The sequence below is a fragment of the Littorina saxatilis genome, unplaced genomic scaffold (assembly GCF_037325665.1).
Source record: "Littorina saxatilis isolate snail1 unplaced genomic scaffold, US_GU_Lsax_2.0 scaffold_1059, whole genome shotgun sequence".
Lineage (NCBI taxonomy): Eukaryota > Metazoa > Mollusca > Gastropoda > Littorinimorpha > Littorinidae > Littorina > Littorina saxatilis.
Genome location: NW_027129625.1, coordinates 13,583 through 38,286, shown reverse-complemented (window position 1 = coordinate 38,286; position 24,704 = coordinate 13,583). Strand labels below are relative to the sequence as shown.

General features: G+C 39.9%; 1 protein-coding gene and 1 long non-coding RNA gene across 2 annotated transcripts; both read right to left on the bottom strand.

Annotated features, from left to right (window-relative positions):
- Window positions 1-524: 524 nt before the first annotated feature.
- Window positions 525-10,231, bottom strand: LOC138957860 (uncharacterized). The gene is made up of 6 exons (XR_011453207.1): window positions 9,454-10,231; window positions 8,794-8,862; window positions 7,562-7,655; window positions 6,423-6,593; window positions 5,870-5,969; window positions 525-1,961 (listed from the first exon to the last, which is right to left on the bottom strand). It is a non-coding gene; the product is annotated as an uncharacterized lncRNA (long non-coding RNA).
- Window positions 10,232-15,204: 4,973 nt separating this feature from the next.
- On the bottom strand, window positions 15,205-22,912 carry LOC138957859 (uncharacterized). Its single transcript, XM_070328904.1, has 5 exons — window positions 22,662-22,912; window positions 21,493-21,826; window positions 20,359-20,412; window positions 18,747-18,794; window positions 15,205-15,844 (listed from the first exon to the last, which is right to left on the bottom strand). The coding sequence occupies exons 1-5, from the start codon at window positions 22,812-22,814 to the stop codon at window positions 15,642-15,644; spliced, it is 792 nt and encodes a 263-aa protein (XP_070185005.1). The 5' UTR covers window positions 22,815-22,912; the 3' UTR covers window positions 15,205-15,641.
- Between the last annotated feature and the right edge of the window lie 1,792 nt (window positions 22,913-24,704).

The following is a 24,704-nucleotide window of genomic DNA, read 5'->3' as shown; positions in this document are numbered from 1 at the left end:
CACAAGAATAGGTTTACACTCACTTTTTCCTCCACGTTTTAATTTTGGCAATATCATTAACCCAGGATTGCAAAGCAGGGATCATTTGTCAATTTCATAACAACGTACATACAATTTCAGCTGGTCACTTCAATAAAATGTGCATCATCACAGGTTTCTGCTGGAATGACAGTGTCTTATCTGTCAACACAAAATACACACACACAAAATGAGTGTGATGCTGTATGCCTCCTAACAGATCCTAACTTCACCCTCCAAACCTCCCTGCAGATGTATGTTCTGTGCACAAAAATAACCTTTTAAAATATACAAAATGCAGACGACATTTCTACATTTGTAGTTGTGCTGCAGACCTGTTTACCCCCATAAGTGTTTTGGAGTAATGCTCAGCCCCAAAAATAGTAATCCTGGTACAAAAATAGTAATCATCCAGCATTCGTCGCCAATTACAACGCACATGACAACTGTGTCTGCGAAACGCAATCATGCACATATATCCATCATTCACAAACAAAACACATCAGTCAGTTTTTGTAGTCATCATAATGTCAAAGAAGATTACATCAAAAGCACATGCATCACTGATTTTTTTTCTTTTGCTCGTAGTAGGCCTTTTTCAGTGTGTCAAGCGCTTCTCTACTGTACTTGCGCTTGCTGAAGGTACTGAACTTGTCAAATTCAGGTGCACGGAGCCCCTGGGGCTTTTAGTCATACCTCAGGCAGCTATCTGTTAGAAGAACTACCAAGTTTCATTGACTTGCACCCAAAGAGTCAAGAACTGCGATTTTTTTACGAATCAATTTCGTACTCGGACCCGGCTGGTCTTGACCTATTTTTGGATCTAAATTTAGATCAGGTAGATCACCACATCATGCACAAAAAGACACGTCACTAGCAAACTATGTCAGACATCATCATGAGTTTGTATAAAACAAAATGGAGGCCGGAATCACTCAGTTGAATCGAACTCCGACCAAACACCACGTAATAACTAGGTTAATTTATGCACTCGCGTGAACAAGAAACTGTCGAGCTTCATAGATGTCATCGTTGGGTAGTTTTGGGTTTGTTTTACTACCATAGGAGGATTTTTGAACTGTAAATGCACTCAGCTGCAACAAAAACGCAAAACGAAGGCTGTAAGCTGCACTGTGCCTTTAAGTAGCTCAACACAATGATCGCAGCCCAGGGTGCTAACACAGTTTGGAAGGTCAAGGTTTTATAGTATGCTTCCCTAACGGGATCTTATAAAAAAGCTAAAACATTTACCACTGAAGAAAAACCATCTCTGAACAATTCAAAATTGTCACACTACTAGTTTTACATTTTAAGGATCTTGCCTAGTGCACATCTTTTTATTATGAAACATTTGTATTGTAAACAAAAGAAAACACAATGTCTTGTGATCTGTAAATGTTCTTAATACAGGGAACTTTATACATTGTTCAAGTGAAGTACTGTACAGCCTATTTAGCTTGTTCATTTTCTCCCTATAATCTGCTACAATTCAATAAACTGCTGTAAACTTGTGTGCCCTTAAAGTAGATTTATGTCCTTCTGTGTGGGCACCTTCTTCTTCTTCTTCCTCTTCAGTGTTCAGTGTTTGCATTTGGATGTGTGCTCTCTGGCCAAGTCTTGTTGCACAGGGGTACGGGTGGCAAGAAAAGGCCACCCTCTCAGAACGTGTTGCAGAGTCTGTTCTTCCTACCCTAGCCACAGTCGCACGCTGTAGGTGCAAAACCTATCCTTTTGATGTGTACCTTCAGACAGCAGTGTTCTGTGCAAAGGCGAAAGATGGCTGTCTGTTCTGCGTGAGTAAGATGGGGCTATGGTCTTGAATGAGCTGGTAGCTGTCTGTCTTAAAAAAAAAAAAAAATAGACATCAAAGAAGTTGCAGCACCAGCCAAGTGTTGACTGTTTTCTTTATGCGTAACCTGGTCCTGGCAGTAGCTGTTGTCCATCTGTAAACAAGCAAGATCATTATTATAATATATTGATGGTGTATTTGTTTTACCCAAAAGACGATTAAAATAACATTTAATTTTTGTTTTAGTTATGTGGCATACATGCAGTGGAACGATCATATCTTGTGATATCTTCCCTCTGAGAAAAAAACTACTATTCAAAATGTACTTTTACATACTTTTTTGTTAACTTAGGCTTTTGAAGATCCACATCCAATCCTGCCACAATGTAGGCACAATCATAGGCTAAAATTGTCAGGGTTATTTACCATCGAACTGTCCTCAACATTCTATGCTGACACACACACATGCACACACACATAACTTGACTTCACTTAGGAAGGTTATGTGATGCTTAAATCATTTGTCTTGCCACTAGTTCATCACAAGTAACCACTGTGTTTATTGCTGGTATGTGCTTAAATGGAGGGATAGTCTTATCCCATGGTAAAAAATTTTTTTTTAACAAAAAGCCTGGCAGGTGATGTGAGATGTGAGCCAAACTGTGTTCACGAAAAGCAGCCGGCCTTTAATAACACAAAGCTGCCTCTGTACACAATTCTGCTTTTACACATGCTATCCCTTAACTTGGATTCATACCAAAAATCAAGCCTGGTTTCATAGGAAACAGTCAGAATGTTGATTCAGCATTTAGAATGATAATCTTATTTCATGTACACGCCTTGGCAAATCTGACAATTAAGTAAGCAGAAGTTTTCTTCACGGGACGGATTTGCTCATTTTATTATGTAGCAATGCACTTCACTTGGTCACATACACCCCCCCCCCCCCCCCCTCTGTGCACAGTGATAGTTTTAAACAAGGAATTCTGTAAACACAGGGGTGGTCAAATACACCCCCCCTTCCCTCTGTGCACAGTGATAGTTTTAAACAAGGAATTCTGTAAACACAGGGGTGGTCAAATACACCCCCCCCCCCTTCCCTCTGTGCACAGTGATAGTTTTAAACAAGGAATTCTGTAAACACAGGGGTGGTCAAATACACCCCCCCCCCCCTTCCCTCTGTGCACAGTGATAGTTTTAAACAAGGAATTCTGTAAACACAGGGGTGGTCAAATACACCCCCCCTTCCCTCTGTGCACAGTGATAGTTTTAAACAAGGAATTCTGTAAACACAGGGGTGGTCAAATACACCCCCCCCCTTCCCTCTGTGCACAGTGATAGTTTTAAACAAGGAATTCTGTAAACACAGGGGTGGTCAAATACACCCCCCCCCCCCTTCCCTCTGTGCACAGTGATAGTTTTAAACAAGGAATTCTGTAAACACAGGGGTGGTCAAATACACCCCCCCCCCCTTCCCTCTGTGCACAGTGATAGTTTTAAACAAGGAATTCTGTAAACACAGGGGTGGTCAAATACACCCCCCCCCCCTTCCCTCTGTGCACAGTGATAGTTTTAAACAAGGAATTCTGTAAACACAGGGGTGGTCAAATACACCCCCCCCCCTTCCCTCTGTGCACAGTGAAAGTTTTAAACAAGGAATTCTGTAAACACAGGGGTGGTCAAATACACCCCCCCCCCTTCCCTCTGTGCACAGTGATAGTTTTAAACAAGGAATTCTGTAAACACAGGGGTGGTCAAATACACCCCCCCCCCCTCTTCCCTCTGTGCACAATGATAGTTTTAAACAAGGAATTCTGTAAACACAGGGGTGGTCAAATACACCCCCCCTTCCCTCTGTGCACAGTGATAGTTTTAAACAAGGAATTCTGTAAACACAGGGGTGGTCAAATACACCCCCCCCCCCCCTTCCCTCTGTGCACAGTGATAGTTTTAAACAAGGAATTCTGTAAACGCAGGGGTGGTCAAATACACCCCCCCCCCCTTCCCTCTGTGCACAGTGATAGTTTTAAACAAGGAATTCTGTAAACACAGGGGTGGGACTCTCTTGTGATGAAAAAAGAGGAAATCCCTTTTTTTCCAGGGGGTTCGGGGGCACGTTACCCCGAATTTTGGTTAAATGGTACATTAAAATCTGTGCAATCTGACAAAAAAGACATTCTCCACACTCCCCAACCTCCCCCCCCCCCCCCCCCCCCCTCAAAATTACTATTAGTTATCAGGAGTTTTCAGTCAGCACAATTTAACTCTCAAGCCTCCAGTGTTCTGTTTCATCTCCACGTCTCTCCAAATCATTCAGTCAACAAGTCATAGATATTGTAATGAAATGTGACGCGGAAAAATAGATTACTCCAGCAGAATTCGTAAGTTGTGTCCGCGGAAATCCGCGGAAAAGTCCCACCCCTGAAACAGCACTGCATGGTGCCTTTTCCAGAAATAAATTCATCAAAAAATGTCAACTCACAACAGCAAGAGTCAGTGTGTCGATTGTTCATATGTGACAAAGTTGAGGGATGAGCTTATCCTATGTTAAAGCCTGGCCAGAACTGAGACGGTGACGAGAAGTAGTGTGCCTATAATGACACAATGCTTTCTTCGTAAGCAATTAGATTCAACATCTCAGATCTGGTCAGGCCTATACAAATGCCATCTCTCAACTTGGTCCATACAAAAATCATGAGCCTGGCTTAATTCTGTACAGAGTGGGAATTTGTTTTTCTCTTTTTCGAAATCCAAAATAAGCAAAATCAGGTCTTAAAATCAATCAATCAATATGAGGCTTATATCGCGCGTATTCCGTGGGTACAGTTCTAAGAGCAGGGATTTATTTTATCTTTTTATTTTATGCAATTTATATCGTGCACATATTCAAGGCGCAGGGATTTATTTATGCCGTGTGAGATGGAATTTTTTTTACACAATACATCACGCATTCACATCGGCCAGCAGATCGCAGCCATTTCAGCGCATATCCTACTTTTCACGGCCTATTATTCCAAGTCACACGGGTATTTTGGTGGACATTTTTATCTATGCCTATACAATTTTGCCAGGAAAGACCCTTTTGTCAATCGTGAGATCTTTAACGTGCACACCCCAATGTAGTGTACATGAAGGGACCTCGGTTTTTCGTCTCATCCGAAAGACTAGCACTTGAACCCACCACCTAGGTTAGGGAAGGTGGGAGAAAATTGCCAGGGTCGAACTCGCAACCTCTCGCTTCCGAGCGCAATTGCGTTACCACTCGGCCACCCAGTCCAAGTCCAAATGGAGCAAGTCTTAAAATGGGAGTGAATTTACAGATGTTATGAACAAGAAGTCTGCGAAAACAGGGTCATTAATAGGAAGGAGTCTTAGATTGGGGTGTCTTAAAAGGGGCAGGGGTGGAGGCCACTGTAATGACCATGAAATACCGTACTTTCCGGGTCATAAGGCGCGACTTTTTTCCTTGAGTTCGACCCCTGCGTCTTGTATAACGAAGCGCCTAATCCGTGTATGAAATACGAAAAAAATCAAAGAGACCGCTTGAGTACCAGTCAAACAACTTGTGATAATGCATGTTTCAGCTACTAGGTACTGCCCTGCCTTTGATCTGGCCGCACACACAGATTTCCACTCTGTTAAACTCGGTCATTGACCCCTGGGAAGAAGGTCGTGTCTTTTAACAAGGCCACCCAGCTATCACAATGCCTTTGGTCACTGACCGGTCACTGACCCCGATGCAGGAAGTGTTTCCTCTCTCAGATATGACAGGGGAACCACCTCTCATGGCAAAAACTGGGTCATTTTGGTGCGCCCTATTGGCCCCCTGCGTCCAATGGGTGACTGGATTACATTTTTTTTTTTAAAAGAAGGGGGTGCGTCTTAGATAACAAAGCGCCTTGTCACCCGGAAAGTACGGTAATCAAAATAATACTATCAGTCATCTTATTCTCTACCAAATTTCTAGAGGTCAAGACAATGATACAGATTATTTACTTGTGTCACTGTTAGTGTCATTCTATGAATAACAGACCGATAGAAAGAGAGCTCTGTGTCTTGTACCTGGGTTCGTGCTCAGTTGCTTGAAAATGGACTTGTCAGAGGTTCTTCTTCAGCCTTACACCAGCCTACAGCGGTAGCTTCTACTTCACCAAACTTTGTTCTGAAACAAAACAAATAAAACACATCTTCAGGGTCAAGCATATGTATCAAATCATGATCACACAATTAAACCTTCTTCTTTGGTCAGTACTATTGAAGATTTGTTAATTGTTTCTTGTTCACAAAAGCACTAATCAAAAAATTGCTCCAGGGGCTTGCAACGCAGTACAATATATTACCTTACTGGGAGAATGCAAGTTTCCAGTACAAAGGACTTAACATTTCTTACATACTGCTTGACTAAAATCTTTACAAACATTGACTATATTCTATACAAGAAACACTTAACAAGGGTAAAAGGAGAAACAGAATCCGTTAGTCGCCTCTTACGACATGCTGGGGAGCATCGGGTAAATTCTTCCCCCTAACCCGCGGGGGGTTGTACAAGATAATGAAATAGAGTGAATTTTGAAGTGCATTCATAATTAAAGCCCAATCATGTGGTTTAACCTACCTAGTCTTGAAAAGCCTGTCCGAGGAAACAGATCAAGCACCCTTCCGCAGACCTTCCTGACGGAAGAGTCTTGGTTGTAACCGCTCACTTTCTAAAGTAGTCCATAAGCAGTTCCATGTGCCTATGTTATCACTGTAACCAGCTCCTTTGTGTACCTGTGATCTGGATGAGCTGCAACACATAAAACTTTCATATGAACACTATGTCAAGTATACCAGTTAGCATCCATCAAACACTGACTGACTGAGGAGCATCACAAGATCTGTTCTAAGGAGGTAACAACTATTGTCACAAAGTGTTTATGATACAGCTGCAGGCACATGGCACTGAGTGGTCAATTGGTGAGGGGGGGGGGGGGCAGAAGTTCTGCTCAGTCTTGTCTGCTGATACTACACTTTGTGGTGGTGTAAGGCAGGGAATCACACCCCAACCACTGGCCCCGCCCACCTGGTGTCGAGTGCCTGTGGATACATCAGTCCCAGTCATGGCTGGCCCCCGGTTGACAACTGCCATGTACGTCATGTACGGGTACATTTACTTTGCAGTACAGATTAGTTTTCAATAGCAATGACATCATGGACGCACACCTGCCCAACGCAGACAAGGACAGCAAAATCAGGGACCAAACGTGATAAAGAGTAACTAATCGTCACAAACATCAAAATGCTTTGCATTTCTTGACCAGATAACAATCATTTCTGGGCAATTGAAGATTATTATTCCACCTACAGGCTATCACCCCCATGGCTGTTACTTGTAACACATTTCATTTCTTAAAATATGTTTTGTAAAGTAATACTGTAGTTAATAGATTTCTCTGAAAGGCACATTCCTTCTCATGAAAACAATTTGGCTCACCGTCTAAGATCTGGTCAGGCTTTAAAATGGGATAAGACATGATCTCTTAACTTGTTCACATACCCACAATGAACGGTCTGGTTGCTCTCTGCGCCAAGTGCGATTGTGTTATGAATAAATGCTGTAAAAGCTACAACTGTACTAGCTCATTTAAAAAAAAATCACAAAATGTCACTTCACCACAGCAAGCAAACAGTGTGTTTATTTCTGGTATAGAACAGACACACACATACACACACACACATACACCAAAGCAACACAAAAGCCCAAAACATGCCTACCATCTAAATGAGGAATCCAGTTCCAACTGTCTTCTGCCAATATAACACTGCCAGAGACACCATGGTGTAGAAAGTCAGTTTAAAGAGAGACTACCTGAAAGAAAAATGATACAATAATAATAAAACACCCAGTGCAATAGACATACTTGCTCGTTAAAGGCTTACTTTACCATGTAAAAACATTTTGCTTCACAGTCTCAGATCTTGTCAGGCTTTTACTTGGGATAAGATCATCCCTCTACTTGGACGAATAGCAACATAGATCAGCTTGAATGCTCTCTGTGCAGAGTGGTTTTTGTTTGTTTGTTAAAGAATTAGTTTTGTTAACAACACTGGTACCTTTTTGTGAAAATATTTCATCACACATTTTAACTCACCACAGCAAGCAGTCACTGAATATATAATTTTTTGTATGTGGCCAAGATGAGGGATTCCATGTTAAAGCATAGCCACATTATACTGTAGTGACAAGGCAAGTGGGCCTTTAAACTGTAAACTGATATATATTGTGCATTTTGACTTCTTCATAAATTATAACCCTGATGCAGGCAGTCATCAGTACATGTAGTGGTTTAGTCCCTTGAATGAGAAAAGAATGACTTTGCAAGAAAGAAACTCGGAGTCAAAGTCAAAATACCCTTTATTACAAACTATAGATTCCACAGGGTTTGAAGTTAGAAAGCTCTGAAAATAACTCTGCTATTTGAAATTGACTAATAGTATTAACTTATACCGCCATACATGATACACATGTACAGACAAATGAACTAAGGCTTGTGAAGATCTATCCATAATCCTGCTACACAAAGACACAATCATTCAGAGGTTGAAATTGCCAGGGTCATTTTCCATCCCCATGTAGCCTGGATTTAATTACTGGCATGTTTTTCAGTTAAAGAGATGTGTCACTCAGAATGACAGGAGATGGTTCACTCAATGCAGAGCATAATATAACATTGATTTCTTCATGCCATCTGATTTGCAGTTGAATTCACAGGGCGAGAAAAATTCTAGACTGTCCTCAACATTCTATGCTGACTGTAAATTGTAATTATATAATACACACCCTAGCTAACTGGTACACTAATCACTTGCTCTGGCTTACTTCTTTTTCCAACATAATAAATCTGTTATTTGTACTTTAGCCTTTTGTGGTAAAATATTCTCATTACCACCAGTTGCACTCACAAGCTATTGCACTAGTGTATTTTGGAAATGATCAAAGGACTTACTTGTGTTCTACAACAGCACCATGTCAGTGTTGCGGGAAGAATGAGGCAGGGCTTGGTAATAACTGAGACCTGCAAGTAAACAGAACATATTTAGAATCCCAGCATGTGTTATAATTTGTGTATATTTATTTTATATTATAAGGTCTTACATTGCAATAACAAACACACACACACACATGCACACACTCATTCAATGTGCTCTATGTGCTAAGAATAAGAGTGATTGTTTAATGAATTAACGCTGAAGAAGCTACTAGTTGCTTAAACACATTCATAGCAAAATGTCACTTGATCACCACATCAAGCACACTGTATCTTCATTTCTGGTTGTATACATTGTATGCAAGTGGAGGGATGATCTTATTCCATGTAAAATCCTAGCTCAGCTGATCTCTCTCAACTTGGATTCATACCAAAAATCAGGAGCCTGGGTGTTTCTGTTCAGTGGGCATTTCCCTATTTGTTTTATTTGAATGCATTTCTTAAAAAGAACACTTCCTCTGCATAGCCGTCAGGATGTTGGTTCCACCTTTAGGAATGTGTCTTAGTGGACGGACAATCTTATTCCATGTACATGTTCCATTCCTTCGTGCATTATGTGATTCTACTGTATTTTAGTCATAAACAATGACCTTCATTCTAATAAGAAGAGACGATTACCTTTCACCTCGGACGTGTCAACTCATATTTTGCCGCTGAGTCGGTGGACAGTTGCTGGAAACCGAGTCCGTCGTCACACTTCGGGCTTTGGCAACTAAGTTCACTTTGCGGGTCTTTCCCCTTGTAACACCATACTTGTTCGATCACAGTTTCTTTGTTCATCGGCCGAAGCAGGCCCCTCCTTCGCTCCCGTCTCGGCCACAGTTTCCTCAGTGCAGTCGGGCATGAGAGCCCGCCCTTGAACGCACTCTCCCCTGTACCGCATAGTTTTAAACCTCCCCACCTTTTTAATCTCCCTGTTTGCCGGAGCTAACCACTATCGGTAACAGTGACTCAACCGCAGGACTCTGAGACGTTCGCAAGAACCCAGTCCTCTTCGGAAGAAGATGATGATCAAAGATCATGATGCATTGCCGACGCCGGCCATGTTGAATTAGTGAAAACCGAAACGTGGAAGCGAAACTAACTTATCTTCGGGAATCAATTAGGAAAATTATATGTGTAGTAGGTAGAAAAATGACATTTAATGAGACAGATAAAACTCGGATCAAATGAGAAAGAAAGAACTATCCAAACTTGCAAGCACAGCCGCGGTAGTCCTAAGTACGTACTGAAGTTCCCGATCCATGTTTTAGTCTAACCAGCGCTGTCTCTAGTCTATTGATGCGCAACAGGATAAGAGATACCCTGAGGTTATAAGTGATACTCCCACATACGTTGCACAAGCATAATTTAACGTTACCTTATGTACGGTCCAACCGGTGTGCAATGGGTGGAAAGAGAGAGAGAGAGAGAGAGAGAGAGAGAGAGAGAGAGAGAGAGAGAGAGAGAGAGAGAGAGAGAGAGAGAGAGAAAGAGAGAGAGAGAGAGGGAGAGAGGGAGGGAGAGAGAGAGAGAGATAGAAAGAGAGAGAGAGAGAGAGAGAGAGAGAGAGAGAGAGAGAGAGAGAGAGAGAGAGAGAGAGAGAGAGAGAGAGAGAGAGAGAGAGAGAGAGGTGGCGACACACTATAATTCCGCTTGCTGTTTAAAAGGATACTTACAAAATCGACAATCCAAACAATCAGTCGAGACACATTTTATTTAACAAAAGAATTTTAATTATACACACTCACACATGTATATACATCTGAAAAAGTGAACCTTCCCACTTTCCTCTTCACGCGTGATACCTGAGGCGTGAGGCGTGAAGCGCGAAGTCGTATGGCCCATCACGACAAAAATAACGTTCGTTCATTATATTTAGTCAAGTTTTGACTAAATATTTTAACGTAGAGGGGGGAATCGAGACGAGGGTCGTGGTGTATGTGTGTGTGTCTGTCTATCTGTGCGTGTGTGTGTGTAGAGCGATTCAGACTAAACTACTAGACCGATCTTTATGAAATTTGACATGAGAGTTCCTGGGTATGAAATCCCCGAACTTTTTTTTCATTTTTTTGATAAATGTCTTTGATGACGTCATATCCGGCTTTTCGTGAAAGTTGAGGCGGCACTGTCACGCCCTCATTTTTCAACCAAATTGGTTGAAATTTTGGTCAAGTAATCTTCGACGAAGCCCGGACTTCGGTATTGCATTTCAGCTTGGTGGCTTTAAAATTAATTAATGACTTTGGTCATTAAAAATCTGAAAATTGTAAAAAAAAAAAAAATTTATAAAACGATCCAAATTTACGTTTATCTTATTCTCCTTCATTTGCTGATTCCAAAAACATATAAATATGTTATATTCGGATTAAAAACAAGCTCTGAAAATTAAATATATAAAAATTATTATCAAAATTAAATTGTCTAAATCAATTTAAAAACACTTTCATCTTATTCCTTGTCGGTTCCTGATTCCAAAAACATATAGATATGATATGTTTGGATTAAAAACACGCTCAGAAAGTTAAAACAAAGAGAGGTACAGAAAAGCGTGCTATCCTTCTTAGCCGTTAGCGCAACTACTACCCCGCTCTTCTTGTCAATTTCACTGCCTTTGCCATGAGCGGTGGACTGACGATGCTACGAGTATACGGTCTTGCTGAAAAATGGCATTGCGTTCAGTTTCATTCTGTGAGTTCGACAGCTACTTGACTAAATATTGTATTTTCGCCTTACGCGACTTGTTATATTTAGTCAAGTTTTGACTAAATATTTTAACATCGAGGGGGAATCGAAACGAGGGTCGTGGTGTATGTGCGTGTGTCTGTGTGTGTGTCTGTGTGTGTGTGTAGAGCGATTCAGACTAAACTACTGGACCGATCTTTATGAAATTTGACATGAGAGTTCCTGGGTATGAAATCCCCGAACGTTTTTTTCATTGTTTTGATAAATGTCTTTGATGACGTCATATCCGGCTTTTCGTGAAAGTTGAGGCGGCACTGTCACGCCCTCATTTTTCAACCAAATTGGTTGAAATTTTGGTCAAGTAATCTTCGACGAAGCCCGGACTTCGGTATTGCATTTCAGCTTGGTGGCTTTAAAATTAATTAATGACTTTGGTCATTAAAAATCTGAAAATTGTAAAAAAAAAAAAAATTTATAAAACGATCCAAATTTACGTTTATCTTATTCTCCTTCATTTGCTGATTCCAAAAACATATAAATATGTTATATTCGGATTAAAAACAAGCTCTGAAAATTAAATATATAAAAATTATTATCAAAATTAAATTGTCTAAATCAATTTAAAAACACTTTCATCTTATTCCTTGTCGGTTCCTGATTCCAAAAACATATAGATATGATATGTTTGGATTAAAAACACGCTCAGAAAGTTAAAACAAAGAGAGGTACAGAAAAGCGTGCTATCCTTCTTAGCGCAACTACTACCCCGCTCTTCTTGTCAATTTCACTGCCTTTGCCATGAGCGGTGGACTGACGATGCTACGAGTATACGGTCTTGCTGAAAAATGGCATTGCGTTCAGTTTCATTCTGTGAGTTCGACAGCTACTTGACTAAATATTGTATTTTCGCCTTACGCGACTTGTTATATTTAGTCAAGTTTTGACTAAATATTTTAACATCGAGGGGGAATCGAAACGAGGGTCGTGGTGTATGTGCGTGTGTCTGTGTGTGTGTCTGTGTGTGTGTGTAGAGCGATTCAGACTAAACTACTGGACCGATCTTTATGAAATTTGACATGAGAGTTCCTGGGTATGAAATCCCCGAACGTTTTTTTCCTTTTTTTGATAAATGTCTTTGATGACGTCATATCCGGCTTTTCGTGAAAGTTGAGGCGGCACTGTCACGCCCTCATTTTTCAACCAAATTGGTTGAAATTTTGGTCAAGTAATCTTCGACGAAGCCCGGGGTTCGGTATTGCATTTCAGCTTGGTGGCTTAAAAATTAATTAATGACTTTGGTCATTAAAAATCTGAAAATTGTAAAAAAAAATAAAAATGTATAAAACGATCCAAATTTACGTTTATCGTATTCTCCATCATTTGCTGATTCCAAAAACATATAAATATGTTATATTCGGATTAAAAACAAGCTCTGAAAATTAAATATATAAAAATTATTATCAAATTTTTTTTTTCGAAATCAATTCAAAAACACTTTCATCTTATTCCTTGTCGGTTCCTGATTCCAAAAATATATAGATATGATATGTTTGGATTAAAAACACGCTCAGAAAGTTAAAACGAAGAAAGGTACAGAAAAGCGTGCTATCCTTCTTAGCGCAACGAATACCCCGCTCTTCTTGTCAATTCCACGTGCACTGCCTTTGCCACGGGCGGTGGAGTGACGATGCTACGAGTATACGGTCTTGCTGCGTTGCGTTGCGTTCAGTTTCATTCTGTGAGTTCGACAGCTACTTGACTAAATATTGTATTTTCGCCTTACGCGACTTGTTATATTTAGTCAAGTTTTGACTAAATATTTTAACATCGAGGGGAAATCGAAACGAGGGTCGTGGTGTATGTGCGTGTGTGTGTGTGTCTGTCTGTGTGTGTGTGTAGAGCGATTCAGACTAAACTACTGGACCGATCTTTATGAAATTTGGCATGAGAGCTCCTGCGTATGAAATCCCCGAACGTTTTTTTCCTTGTTTTGATAAATGTCTTTGATGACGTCATATCCGGCTTTTCGTGAAAGTTGAGGCGGCACTGTCACGCCCTCATTTTTCAACCAAATTGGTTGAAATGTTGGTCAAGTAATCTTCGACGAAGCCCGGACTTCGGTATTGCATTTCAGCGTGGTGGCTTAAAAATTAATTAATGACTTTGGTCATTAAAAATCTGAAAATTGTTAAAAAAAATAAAAATTTATAAAACGATCCAAATTTACGTTTATCTTATTCTCCATCATTTGCTGATTCCAAAAACATATAAATATGTTATATTTGGATTAAAAACAAGCTCTGAAAATTAAATATATAAAAATTATTATCAAATTTTTTTTTTCGAAATCAATTTAAAAACACTTTCATCTTATTCCTTGTCGGTTCCTGATTCCAAAAATATATAGATATGATATGTTTGGATTAAAAACACGCTCAGAAAGTTAAAACGAAGAGAGGTACAGAAAAGCGTGCTATCCTTCTTAGCGCAACTACTACCCCGCTCTTCTTGTCAATTTCACTGCCTTTGCCATGAGCGGTGGACTGACGATGCTACGAGTATACGGTCTTGCTGAAAAATGGCATTGCGTTCAGTTTCATTCTGTGAGTTCGACAGCTACTTGACTAAATATTGTATTTTCGCCTTACGCGACTTGTTATATTTAGTCAAGTTTTGACTAAATATTTTAACATCGAGGGGGAATCGAAACGAGGGTCGTGGTGTATGTGCGTATGTGTGTGCGTGCGTGCGTGTGTGTGTGTGTGTGTGTAGAGCGATTCAGACTAAACTACTGGACCGATCTTTATGAAATTTGACATGAGAGTTCCTGGGTATGAAATCCCCGAACGTTTTTTTCATTTTTTTGATAAATGTCTTTGATGACGTCATATCCGGCTTTTCGTGAAAGTTGAGGCGGCACTGTCACGCCCTCATTTTTCAACCAAATTGGTTGAAATTTTGGTCAAGTACTCTTCGACGAAGCCCGGGGTTCGGTATTGCATTTCAGCTTGGTGGCTTAAAAATTAATTAATGACTTTGGTCATTAAAAATCTTGTAAAAAAAAATAAAAATTTATAAAACGATCCAAATTTACGTTTATCTTATTCTCCATCATTTGCTGATTCCAAAAACATATAAATATGTTATATTCGGATTAAAAACAAGCTCTGAAAATTAAATATATAAAAATTAAGTAGATGTGCAACGCCAAGGCACTGCATACCCCAGCGAAAGACAAACCTCTCTCTCTCTCTCTCTCTCTCTCTCTCTCTCTCTCTCTCTCTCTCAAACACACACACACACACACACACACACACACACACACACAAACACACACACACACACACACACACACACACACACACACACACACACACACACACCAAGTCACACACGCACACATACACACACTCACTCACACGCACTCACTCACTCTCTCACAAAAACTTCATACACACAAAACACACACCCATACGCACATATGGACAGACAGACATACACACCTTTACAAACAAACACACATACACGTATGCACTCACACACACACCACACACACACTCACACACACACACGAGTACAGACTCATGCACACGTGCGCGCACACACACACACACACAAATACACACACACACACACACCCCACACACACTCACACACACACGAGTACAGACTCATGCACGCGTGCACACACACACACACACACACACACACACACTAAGAAAAAAATCATGAAACATAATCAAGTGATAATCCGAATCAATTTTCACATCAAATATTTACGTCATTGTTTGCTTACATTCATTTCACTGAAGAAGGGCGTGGCCCAAAAGTCTTTGTAACTTGGTGTTTACTGTTTTTTTTTCTAATTAATCAAAATTTGTGTCATACCAAATTTTTAGAGCAAAAGTTAAAAACAACACAAGAGATTTGAAAAGGTTTTCCAACTGCATGGGTGGGAGCAAAAACAAAGTGCTTTACGAAAAAAAGAAAAAAAAGGTGTATGACCGGGTGGGTGTTGGGGGGAAGGGGGGGGGGGGGAACCACTTTGCTTGTCGACAAAAATATTTCTTTTAACTTCCATCAAAGTGACAGGAAACTGCGGGAAATGGAATTAATATTACAGTAGGAAGTAACAGTTAAATTTAGTACATGTGCTTCAGGTGTTTTTTCTTTTCATATGCCACTTTATCTTTAATTTGGGTCCAGGATCTCCCTTCCAGTATTTGGCTGCTTGCAATGCCCAACAAAATTTGTTTCTTTCCTGGAAGCTTTCCTCCCAAAATGGAAGCTTGAAAAAGCTTTGTCACGGCCTTCTCTTCTTCTCTCAAGAACTTGCTGAAGTTCCCTGAAACAGAAATTGACAGCTGTTCCTCAAAATGCCTTTGTTGTACATGCTAAAGACTACAAAAAATGAGCACCCCAAAAATCACACCTTCCATGGAGAAAATAACGTACAAAATACAAAAAATAAAACAATACTGACAAAAATACATATTTCCCAGGCCTTCAAAGACAGAATGATACAGCTAACAGAGCTAAACGACTCCCAACAGATGAAAAAATGGTTATTTTCAGTCCCCGGCCCCCTTCAGTGAATCTGGATCACGTTTTGTCAAAACGCAACAAACATTGAGTTTTTGGAGCGCTGTGGCAACTTTTAATTTGACCCCTACCTTGTTTTAATGACTGCCAGATTACCTAACGACTTCTGAATCACACACACATTGAAAGCATTGACAAGGTTTTTGATGATGATTAAATGTTATAATTAGCTCATTAATATAAAATTGGAAGCAAGAAAAGCTCGCTGTCCACTATTTCTTGCTGGAGGGCATTAGAAAGGTAAAAAAAACAAAAACATGTTGGTTGGATTTAAAAATTAGTTTGTGGGGTGTGTATTAATACAAGGAAATGGAACGAATATGATAAAATAAAATAATCAACAAGAACAACCCAAAAATCAATGAGACCATGAATTGCATCAAAGACAGGTTAGAATTTGTGTAGTGTGACTCCTCTTTTATGGTGCATTGCACTGAAGAGCAACCGCCCTGATATTATACGTTATTTGCGTTTTTGACCAAAATATGACATTTTACACAGATCGAGACAGTCATTGTTCTCCGAGACCGCGCTAGCGGTCGAGGTGAACAATGACTGTCGAGATCTGTGTAAAATATCATATTTTGGTCAAAAACGCAAATAACATTTATGTATCGATCGAATTCCTTTCAGGTACTGACTTTGTTGTTGTTTTAACGATTGAACGAGCACACACACACATGCAAGCAAACACATAAGCTTCATATTTTGGCGTTTCAGGTTGACCGAAACTTCCAAGGAACTATAAAACACACGTCATGTACTGACTTTGTTGTTGTTTTGACATTGAACAGCACACACACATGCACATGACGTGTGTTTTGTAGTTCCTTTGAAGTTTCGGTCAACCTGAAACGCCAAAATATGAAGTTTTGTATGCCTCTGACGTCACATGGCGGCTCAAAGAAGGGAAATCCAATGTCCAATCGATACATAACCCTTTGTGGTGGACTGGGCATTTAAGCAAACAAACAAACAAAGAGATTGAAGAGCACAAGTCTGCTATATGTGCACTGAGCACAAAAAGTTAAGTTCTGTGAAATTTGGAGAGCCTGCAGCTACCCAGCAAAAACACCATAAAAACCATTGATTTTTTGCTGTTTTTCAGTTTTGTGGTCGCTCTCTTTTACACACTAGATCAGCCTGACAGCGCGACAGATTTGAACGAAATTTGTATGTGAATCATTAGGCAAGACACCAAATAAACTTTCGAATTTAGAAAATGTAAAATATCATTCAGTTTAAGTCACTGTTTCAACGGTTGAAAGTGAATCAAGCCATCAAAAAGCACAATTTTTGAGAGTAGATGTGGTCACGGACCAGTGACATCATACCCAGATATTGCTCAGATTCCAGAAACACATTTTTGAGCAGAAGAAAGACTGATTTTCAAATACACGTATATTTCTGACCAAATAACTGCTGTTTAACATCTGGGGTATACCACTGAAAAAAATATCCTTAACTTTTTTGTGCTCAGTGTATCAGTGCACGGCAATGAAAGTCACAAAGTTAAAAAGTGTGTGGAGTTGTACCTGCAATGTGTGGCCTCTCCGATGAGAGACCACATCCCTTTTAAGGCACAGTAAGCCTCCCGCAAACCATCAAAGACACACAGTACAAACACCCTTTTGTTTGAACACTCACCGCTTGAGAATATCTGAGGTGCCTTACGTAAAGAGCCAGCAATTTTCAATGAATTTATTTTTGCATGGTTTATCTAACGCCTGAGCCATCGTGGACCCCGGGGTGTGATCAACTTTCCTTTTTTTTTTTCACAAATCTAGTCGTCAGTTTGTGATTTCAATGCGACTCGCTTTATCTGCATTAGACCGTTATTGTGTAACTCTGAATCTAAAATGCAACAACGACTGCGAGTCACACAAACTTATCGGTGGAGTTTGGCTTCAAAGAAGCAAGTTCAATGCAAAAAATTCGTCTGCTTCGGGAAACACTTCTTTGCGTGACATGCTTCCGGACTCCCTTTTTGTCAATTTTTCAAAACTTCGAGTTGTACTGATCGTTTTTTGGTGAAAAAAAAATCTTTTAGGATTAATGAATGCTTGTGTTACAATAATTTATTATTTAGATTTTAGTACTAGCGCCAAAAAGCGTCTGATTTTGGTACTAGACAATCCTGCAGGCCATGCAAAAATAAAATTAAAAAAAATGCTAGCTCTTTACGGAGGGTACTTAGGATGTTCGCAAGCGGTGAGTGTTTAAATGAAAGGGTGTTTGTACTGTGCGTAAAAAACCTGGCAATGTCTTTTCGGAAACTGATAGTTTACGTGAACCAGAGTGTGCTGACGCTTTCTGTTGTCCATTTGTCTATTATCCCTACCAAAATTACCCGTCAACATGACAGGCCACCTTCAATTTAAGGACACTTCTGGCAAGTCAATCGCAGGTACCCCTGTACTATCTTTTGCAATTAGTATATTAGAAAACTAGCTATTGTAGTCTAAAAATCAGTACTGGCACAATGGTGCACAAGTGCTTTCCATGACCACTTATGATCTGGTTTAGCTCCTTGCAGGACACATACCAATTAATTCTGGTGGGTTTTTTTTTTGGGGGGGGTGGGGGTGCATATTGTGCGAGTAGTATGCATGGCCATTTGTTATTATTATCAAGGCAGTACATACGTTTGTTGGATTTTCCTGCTACTGCTTGTACTGGGTCTGCATCATCAACTGTAGAAGAAAAAAATGTTCAACATGTGAGACTTTCATTTTTCAGACCTCAATAAATTAACACATTTATTTTAAGACTCCTTCCTTTTTAAGACCAGATTTTTTGATAGATTCCAGCGTGTTAGATTTTGAGAATACAATTGGGCAGAGGAATATTCTTAATCAAGTCATTCAAAAGTTATTCACTTTACAATATCAATTTTACATTGCCTTTGAACAACATTTTGACAACAGAAGATTGAAACCACACATACATACTCAGAAATCAAACAAATGTTTAGGAGTTATGAAATCAGTGTTTTTTTTAAAGTTTGGCCATGCATCTTCTTCATATCACTTCATTGCAATTATATATTCTTATGTCCAAATCAACTGCACTTCACTACCCCCCGCGGGTTAGGGGGAGTCCCATATTGGTTGGGACGAGAAAGAATTTACCCGATGCTACCCAGCATGTCAGGGGCGGACCTAGGGGGGGGGGGGGGGGGGGGTTCCTGGGTGCCCGGAACCCCCCCATCCGGTTTTTTTTTTAATATTTACTGAATAGATACCTTGTTATCTTTCAGGAGAGGCCTCCGATTGACCTAAACAAATAAAATTCCTTCAGCCCCACCAGGGTTCTGCCCCTGGACCCCACCGGGGCCTGAGCGGCCCCTGGACCCCTGCTCCAATTTGGAACCCCCCCCTTATCCACAACTAGGTCCGCCCCTGCATGTCGTAAGAGGCGATTAACGCTTCTGTTTCTCCTTTTACCCTTGTTAAGTGTTTCTTGTATAGAATATAGTCAATTTTTGTAAAGATTTTAGTCAAGCAGTATGTAAGAAATGTTAAGTCCTTTGTACTGGAAACTTGCATTCTCCCAGTAAGGTCATATATTGTCCTACGTTGCAAACCCCTGGAGCAATTTTTTTATTAGTGCTTTTGTGAACAAGAAACAATTGACAAGTGGCTCTATCCCATCTCCCCCCTTTCCCCTATCCCATCTCCCCACCCTTTCCCCGTCGCGATATAACCTTGAATGGTTGAAAACGACGTTTAACACCAAATAAAGAAAGAAAGAAAGAAACTGCACTTCACTGAGCTACTTTGTAGAAGGTCCAGAAAGGGTACCAATGTCTATCACATAAATACCACTGCTAATACATGCATACTTTTAACTGTTGACTTTGATGACTGTTACTTTCATGACATTAAAAAAAAGAAGACTGATCTGAGAATCAATAGACTGATAAAAAAAATCACAGCAGGACAAACAATGTGTGTGCCAAATGCAAATCTTAAGTCTGTTCTGTTCAGCAGATGTAACAAGTATTAATTCTGGCCTTTTGGGGTTTGGTTAGCTTTGAACAAAAAGAAAAACAACGATGTGTATGTTCAAATTTGTTTGAGGGCAAATTGGTTCAATCATAAAACTGATTCATATCAAACTAAAAAGATAGCATTTACACTTCTGATGTAATGTTAATACATCTTTGATATCAATCTATTTTTGTGCAATGCAGGTTTAGTCATCTAAAACATTATTGAAGTCACGTTGTTTTATCTGATTCAGATAAATACCCACCTTCCTCTTGTCTGATTTCCCCTTCTTCGTTGTCTTTGTTTCTTTCAGAGTCACCTGAAATATGAATATTTATAATGAATAACAGAATAACACAAACATGGTGGAAAATGACAGTTAAACAAAAAGTAAATGCTCACACACGACTGGCCTTTGTAACCCCCGCCCATCCCTAACCCAACCTTACCCCATAGAAGACTCCCTCCCTAAGACCTCCAACCCCCGATCAGACATGTTCAAATCCATGTTTTCTATTATATTCTGTCAATAACCTAGAGCTGTAAGTTTACCCCATTTTAAGACCTGATGTTCTCAGGGTTTTGTAGGTCTTAAAAGGAGGATTCCACAAACCTCACTCAGTGACTAGCCTGATAAAATCAACACCCACCATATTTTGTAAAAAAAAAAAAGAGATTCTTTTAAGGTAAGGAATCCCCATGGGAATTGGCAAAACATTTTTTACTATGAGTGTTTTGGGGTATGACCCAAACATAGGTGACCTTTTTTTGATTGGCTGATGTGTGCTATGGTTTCAAGCCAAACTTTGCAAAACGAAAAAGGACTGCGAAAAAAAATCTTGAGCCTCATAAACACAGTGCGGTTGAAAATGTAAACACTGAACCTCCCACCTCCTCCTCCATCGCAATAGCTCGCTCATTCAGGTATTGCGACTCTTAAGAAAAAAAATAATAATAAAAGTCAAACACAGTAAGACCGAAGACTGTGAATTTGACACAAAAGACAAACTGACAGGTTTCAAATCTGTGAATATCAAACTTTTGAGATGTTTTGTAAACAAACTGTTGCTCCCATCATGTAAACAACCTCCCTCCCGGCCATACTTGTTTGTCTTACGTCTAATCAAGCATTTAAAAGCAATGAAGATCATTTGTATATATGTCGATGTTAAGAGAATAAGACTGTATTTAATTACAGTCGAGATCGCTTAACACAAAATGAAAGGGACCAATATTTTTTTTCGGCTCAGAAGATAAAGCCTCATAACTTTTAAAGAAAGCAACATTCAAAATCCCAATCATTGTGCTGTTCTATACACATGAATTAGTGCTTTAATTTGGGTGTGAAATCGGTTGCAATAACTCTTTTGGTCAAGTTTTTATTATAAGGAGTACCTACCAATGTTTCGGCTGAAGGTCATGTCCTTCAGGGCTGTTCCCTTCTGTTGAGGGACTGACCCCTCTTCCATTGCAAATAGAAGAGGAGCCATCCGCGTCACCTGATGACCCTGGAAATTTTGTCGGTAGTGCCGAAGGTGGACCGCCTCTGTGTGGCCCATCCATTGGCACAAGACCTCGAAGTCCTGGTCATTTAGTCCCAACACTTGGGCTGTTGTTGCGATTTCTTTATGGAGGTTGGTGCTGCGTAGCCTTTCCGGGTGTTGTATTTTCTCGGCTACTTCGTCCACTGTTACACGAAGGGCATCCGATCCTCTGATGTAGCCATTTGAACCCTTCAAAAGAAGGTACTAAATTACAGAGGAGTAAGGAACCCGTTTAAAATAAGGTCAAGCCATTTTGTTATACCTTTCAGTATAGACGATTACCCATTTTGTGACAGCCACACAGAGTGGAAGGCAGAAATCAGTATCTCGCAAAATGAGGGCACTGTTGCATGCTTGTCATTATTTGTTTCAGCATAGCAATCGTTAGATTCGAGTAGAAATTGCTCTTAAAACATAGCATGCTACGCCAAAAGCATAGCAGTTGGCAGCTATGTGTGTGTAGGTGTGTGTGTGTAGATGCATTCCGAGGAAAATGTGGGGCTGATCTTCATGAAACTGTCCATATAAGTTCTGCCAGATAATATCCCCAGATAAAAAAAATCTTTTTTAATAAGTGTCTTTGATAATGTAATATCCGCATTTTAGTGAAAGTTAATGCAGGTTCTGTCACGCCCTCATTTTTCTTTTGATCAAATTGATTGAAATTTTGGAGGCTTAAAATCTGAAAAATGTCATTAAAATTAAACAAATCTGCTATCGATCCAAATATGATTTCATCTTATATTTTATCATTCTGTTATTCAAAAAACCATACACACGTCATGTTTGGATTAAATGCTCAGAAAGTTAAAAAGAATAGGAAAAGCGTGCTTACCTATGAAGCTCTATAGCCTACTATGTTATCCCTTGCTTATTGATATATATTTTCCCATGTTCTTCAGGTGTCATGTAGTGCAAATTGCACTCATTTGTCTATTTGTATGTTATTTACCCCCCCTCCCCCTCCCAACAAAACAAAATGAGAAAGAAAAGGTTCTAATTGAATGCCATGCACTATTATTACCTTGCTGTTTAAGGCAAACACAAAAGGGTTACTCGATGCAACCATTCCTGCTTGACGAAAGTCAACAAGGCTGTGCACGGCTTCCTGGACTTCAGGTGTCAGGATCACTGGCAGAGGGCGTGACCTTTTCCCCGTGCAGCATAACCCTGGCATGGGTTGTCAGCACACGTTCTTCCCCCTGTGTCAGCCGAAGTTTTTTAGTGTGGCTGTCCATGCCTTGGTGAATTTGTTCTAAGTCTTTCAGCGTCATATTTGCAGTCTATAAAAACAAGAAGGGCAAAGCCCATACGACTCACATGCTTTACACATTTTTCCTACCAAGATACATGTGACCTTGACCCAAGGTCAAGGTCATCCAAGGTCATGCAACACAAAGCTGTTAATTCAAGACATAGGAAGTACAATGGTGCTTATTGGCTCTTTCTACCATGAGATATGGTCACTTTTAGTGGTTCACTACCTTATTTTGGTCACATTTCATAAGGGTCAAAGTGACCTTGACCTTGATCATATGTGACCAAATGTGTCTCATGATGAAAGCATAACATGTGCCCCACATAATTTTTAAGTTTGAAACAGTTATCTTCCATAGTTCAGGGTCAAGGTCACTTCAAAATATGTATACAATCCAACTTTGAAGAGCTCCTGTGACCTTGACCTTGTTTGTTTGTTTATTTGTTGCTTAACGTCCAGCCGACTACGCAGAGCCATATCAGGACGAGGAAGGGGGGGATGAAGGGGGCCACTTGTCAAGCGATTCCTGTTTACAAATGCACTAACCCATTACTTGTGTCCCAGCAGGCTTTAGTAAAACTAAATTAATACCTACTGGAAGATTACCAGGACCTTGACCTTGAAGCAAGGTAAACCAAACTGGTATCAAAAGATGGGGCTCACTTTGCCCTATATATCATATATAGGTGAGGTATTGAATCTCAAAAACTTCAGAGAAAATGGGAAAAATGTGAAAAATAGCTGTTTTTTAGGCAACATTTATGGCCCCTGCGACCTTGACCTTGAAGCAAGGTCAAGATGCTATGTATGTTTTTTGGGGCCTTATCATCATACACCATCTTGCCAAATTTGGTACTGATAGACTGAATAGTGTCCAAGAAATATCCAACGTTAAAGTTTTCCGGACGGACGGACGGACGACTCGGGTGAGTACATAGACTCACTTTTGCTTCGCATGTGAGTCAAAAAGCATATCATATGAAACGTTATCAAAATAATATCTAGTCAAGATTTGAGACTGAAACTAAGGCAGCAACACTGAAAAGCAGTCAATATGTAGTAAGGTTTGGCCTGTCTCTACAAAGCATGCTAATGTGAAAAGTTAAGCAATAGTTTCTCAGTGCTAAAACCTAGATGGTAAACAGCTATAGTTTGATCAGAAAACAAGAAAAGCAAATGCTTGCACACAACTCGCCTTCGTTGCCCCTGTTAATGCTGCCCAAAACAAATAACGGTTTTGGGGGTGACAAAAAAAGAACAGGGCCGGAGTGCTATGTAAATTAGGAGCAGTTCTTCCAAACCCATTAAAAAAAATATGACACAACTAGCCTGTTCCCGTATACTGAGCCATTTTTTTTTGTTTTAGCAAACTGCATTGCAGTTCCAGAGCAAATGATCATCGTTCCTTAACGAATGTGTTTAAACCTGTTTTTCTCGTCATATAATAATGCACAGCTCGAAAATATGGCCAAGAACAAATCTAAGGTTCATCGAAGAAAGAAGAATAACAACATTCTTGTCCAACACAACTTGCATTTTGCCGTGTGCGCTGTAAAATCTCCCAACCTTTAAAGCAGACGAAAAGCAGACATCTTCATATTTTTCCAAGGGAAAAGTCATTGGTCATAAAGTCTTGCAGGACAGAAACATACTTCTCTACGCTTTCTTTGCTTCTCAAAAATAAAATGTAATTCTTTATCTCAACTTGTCAAGTAAGTCAAACAACCATAGCACACAGAACTGGGCAATGACACTGATTTGAACAGGAAAGATCTTTGATAACGCAAATATAAATTGTTGTTTGTTTGT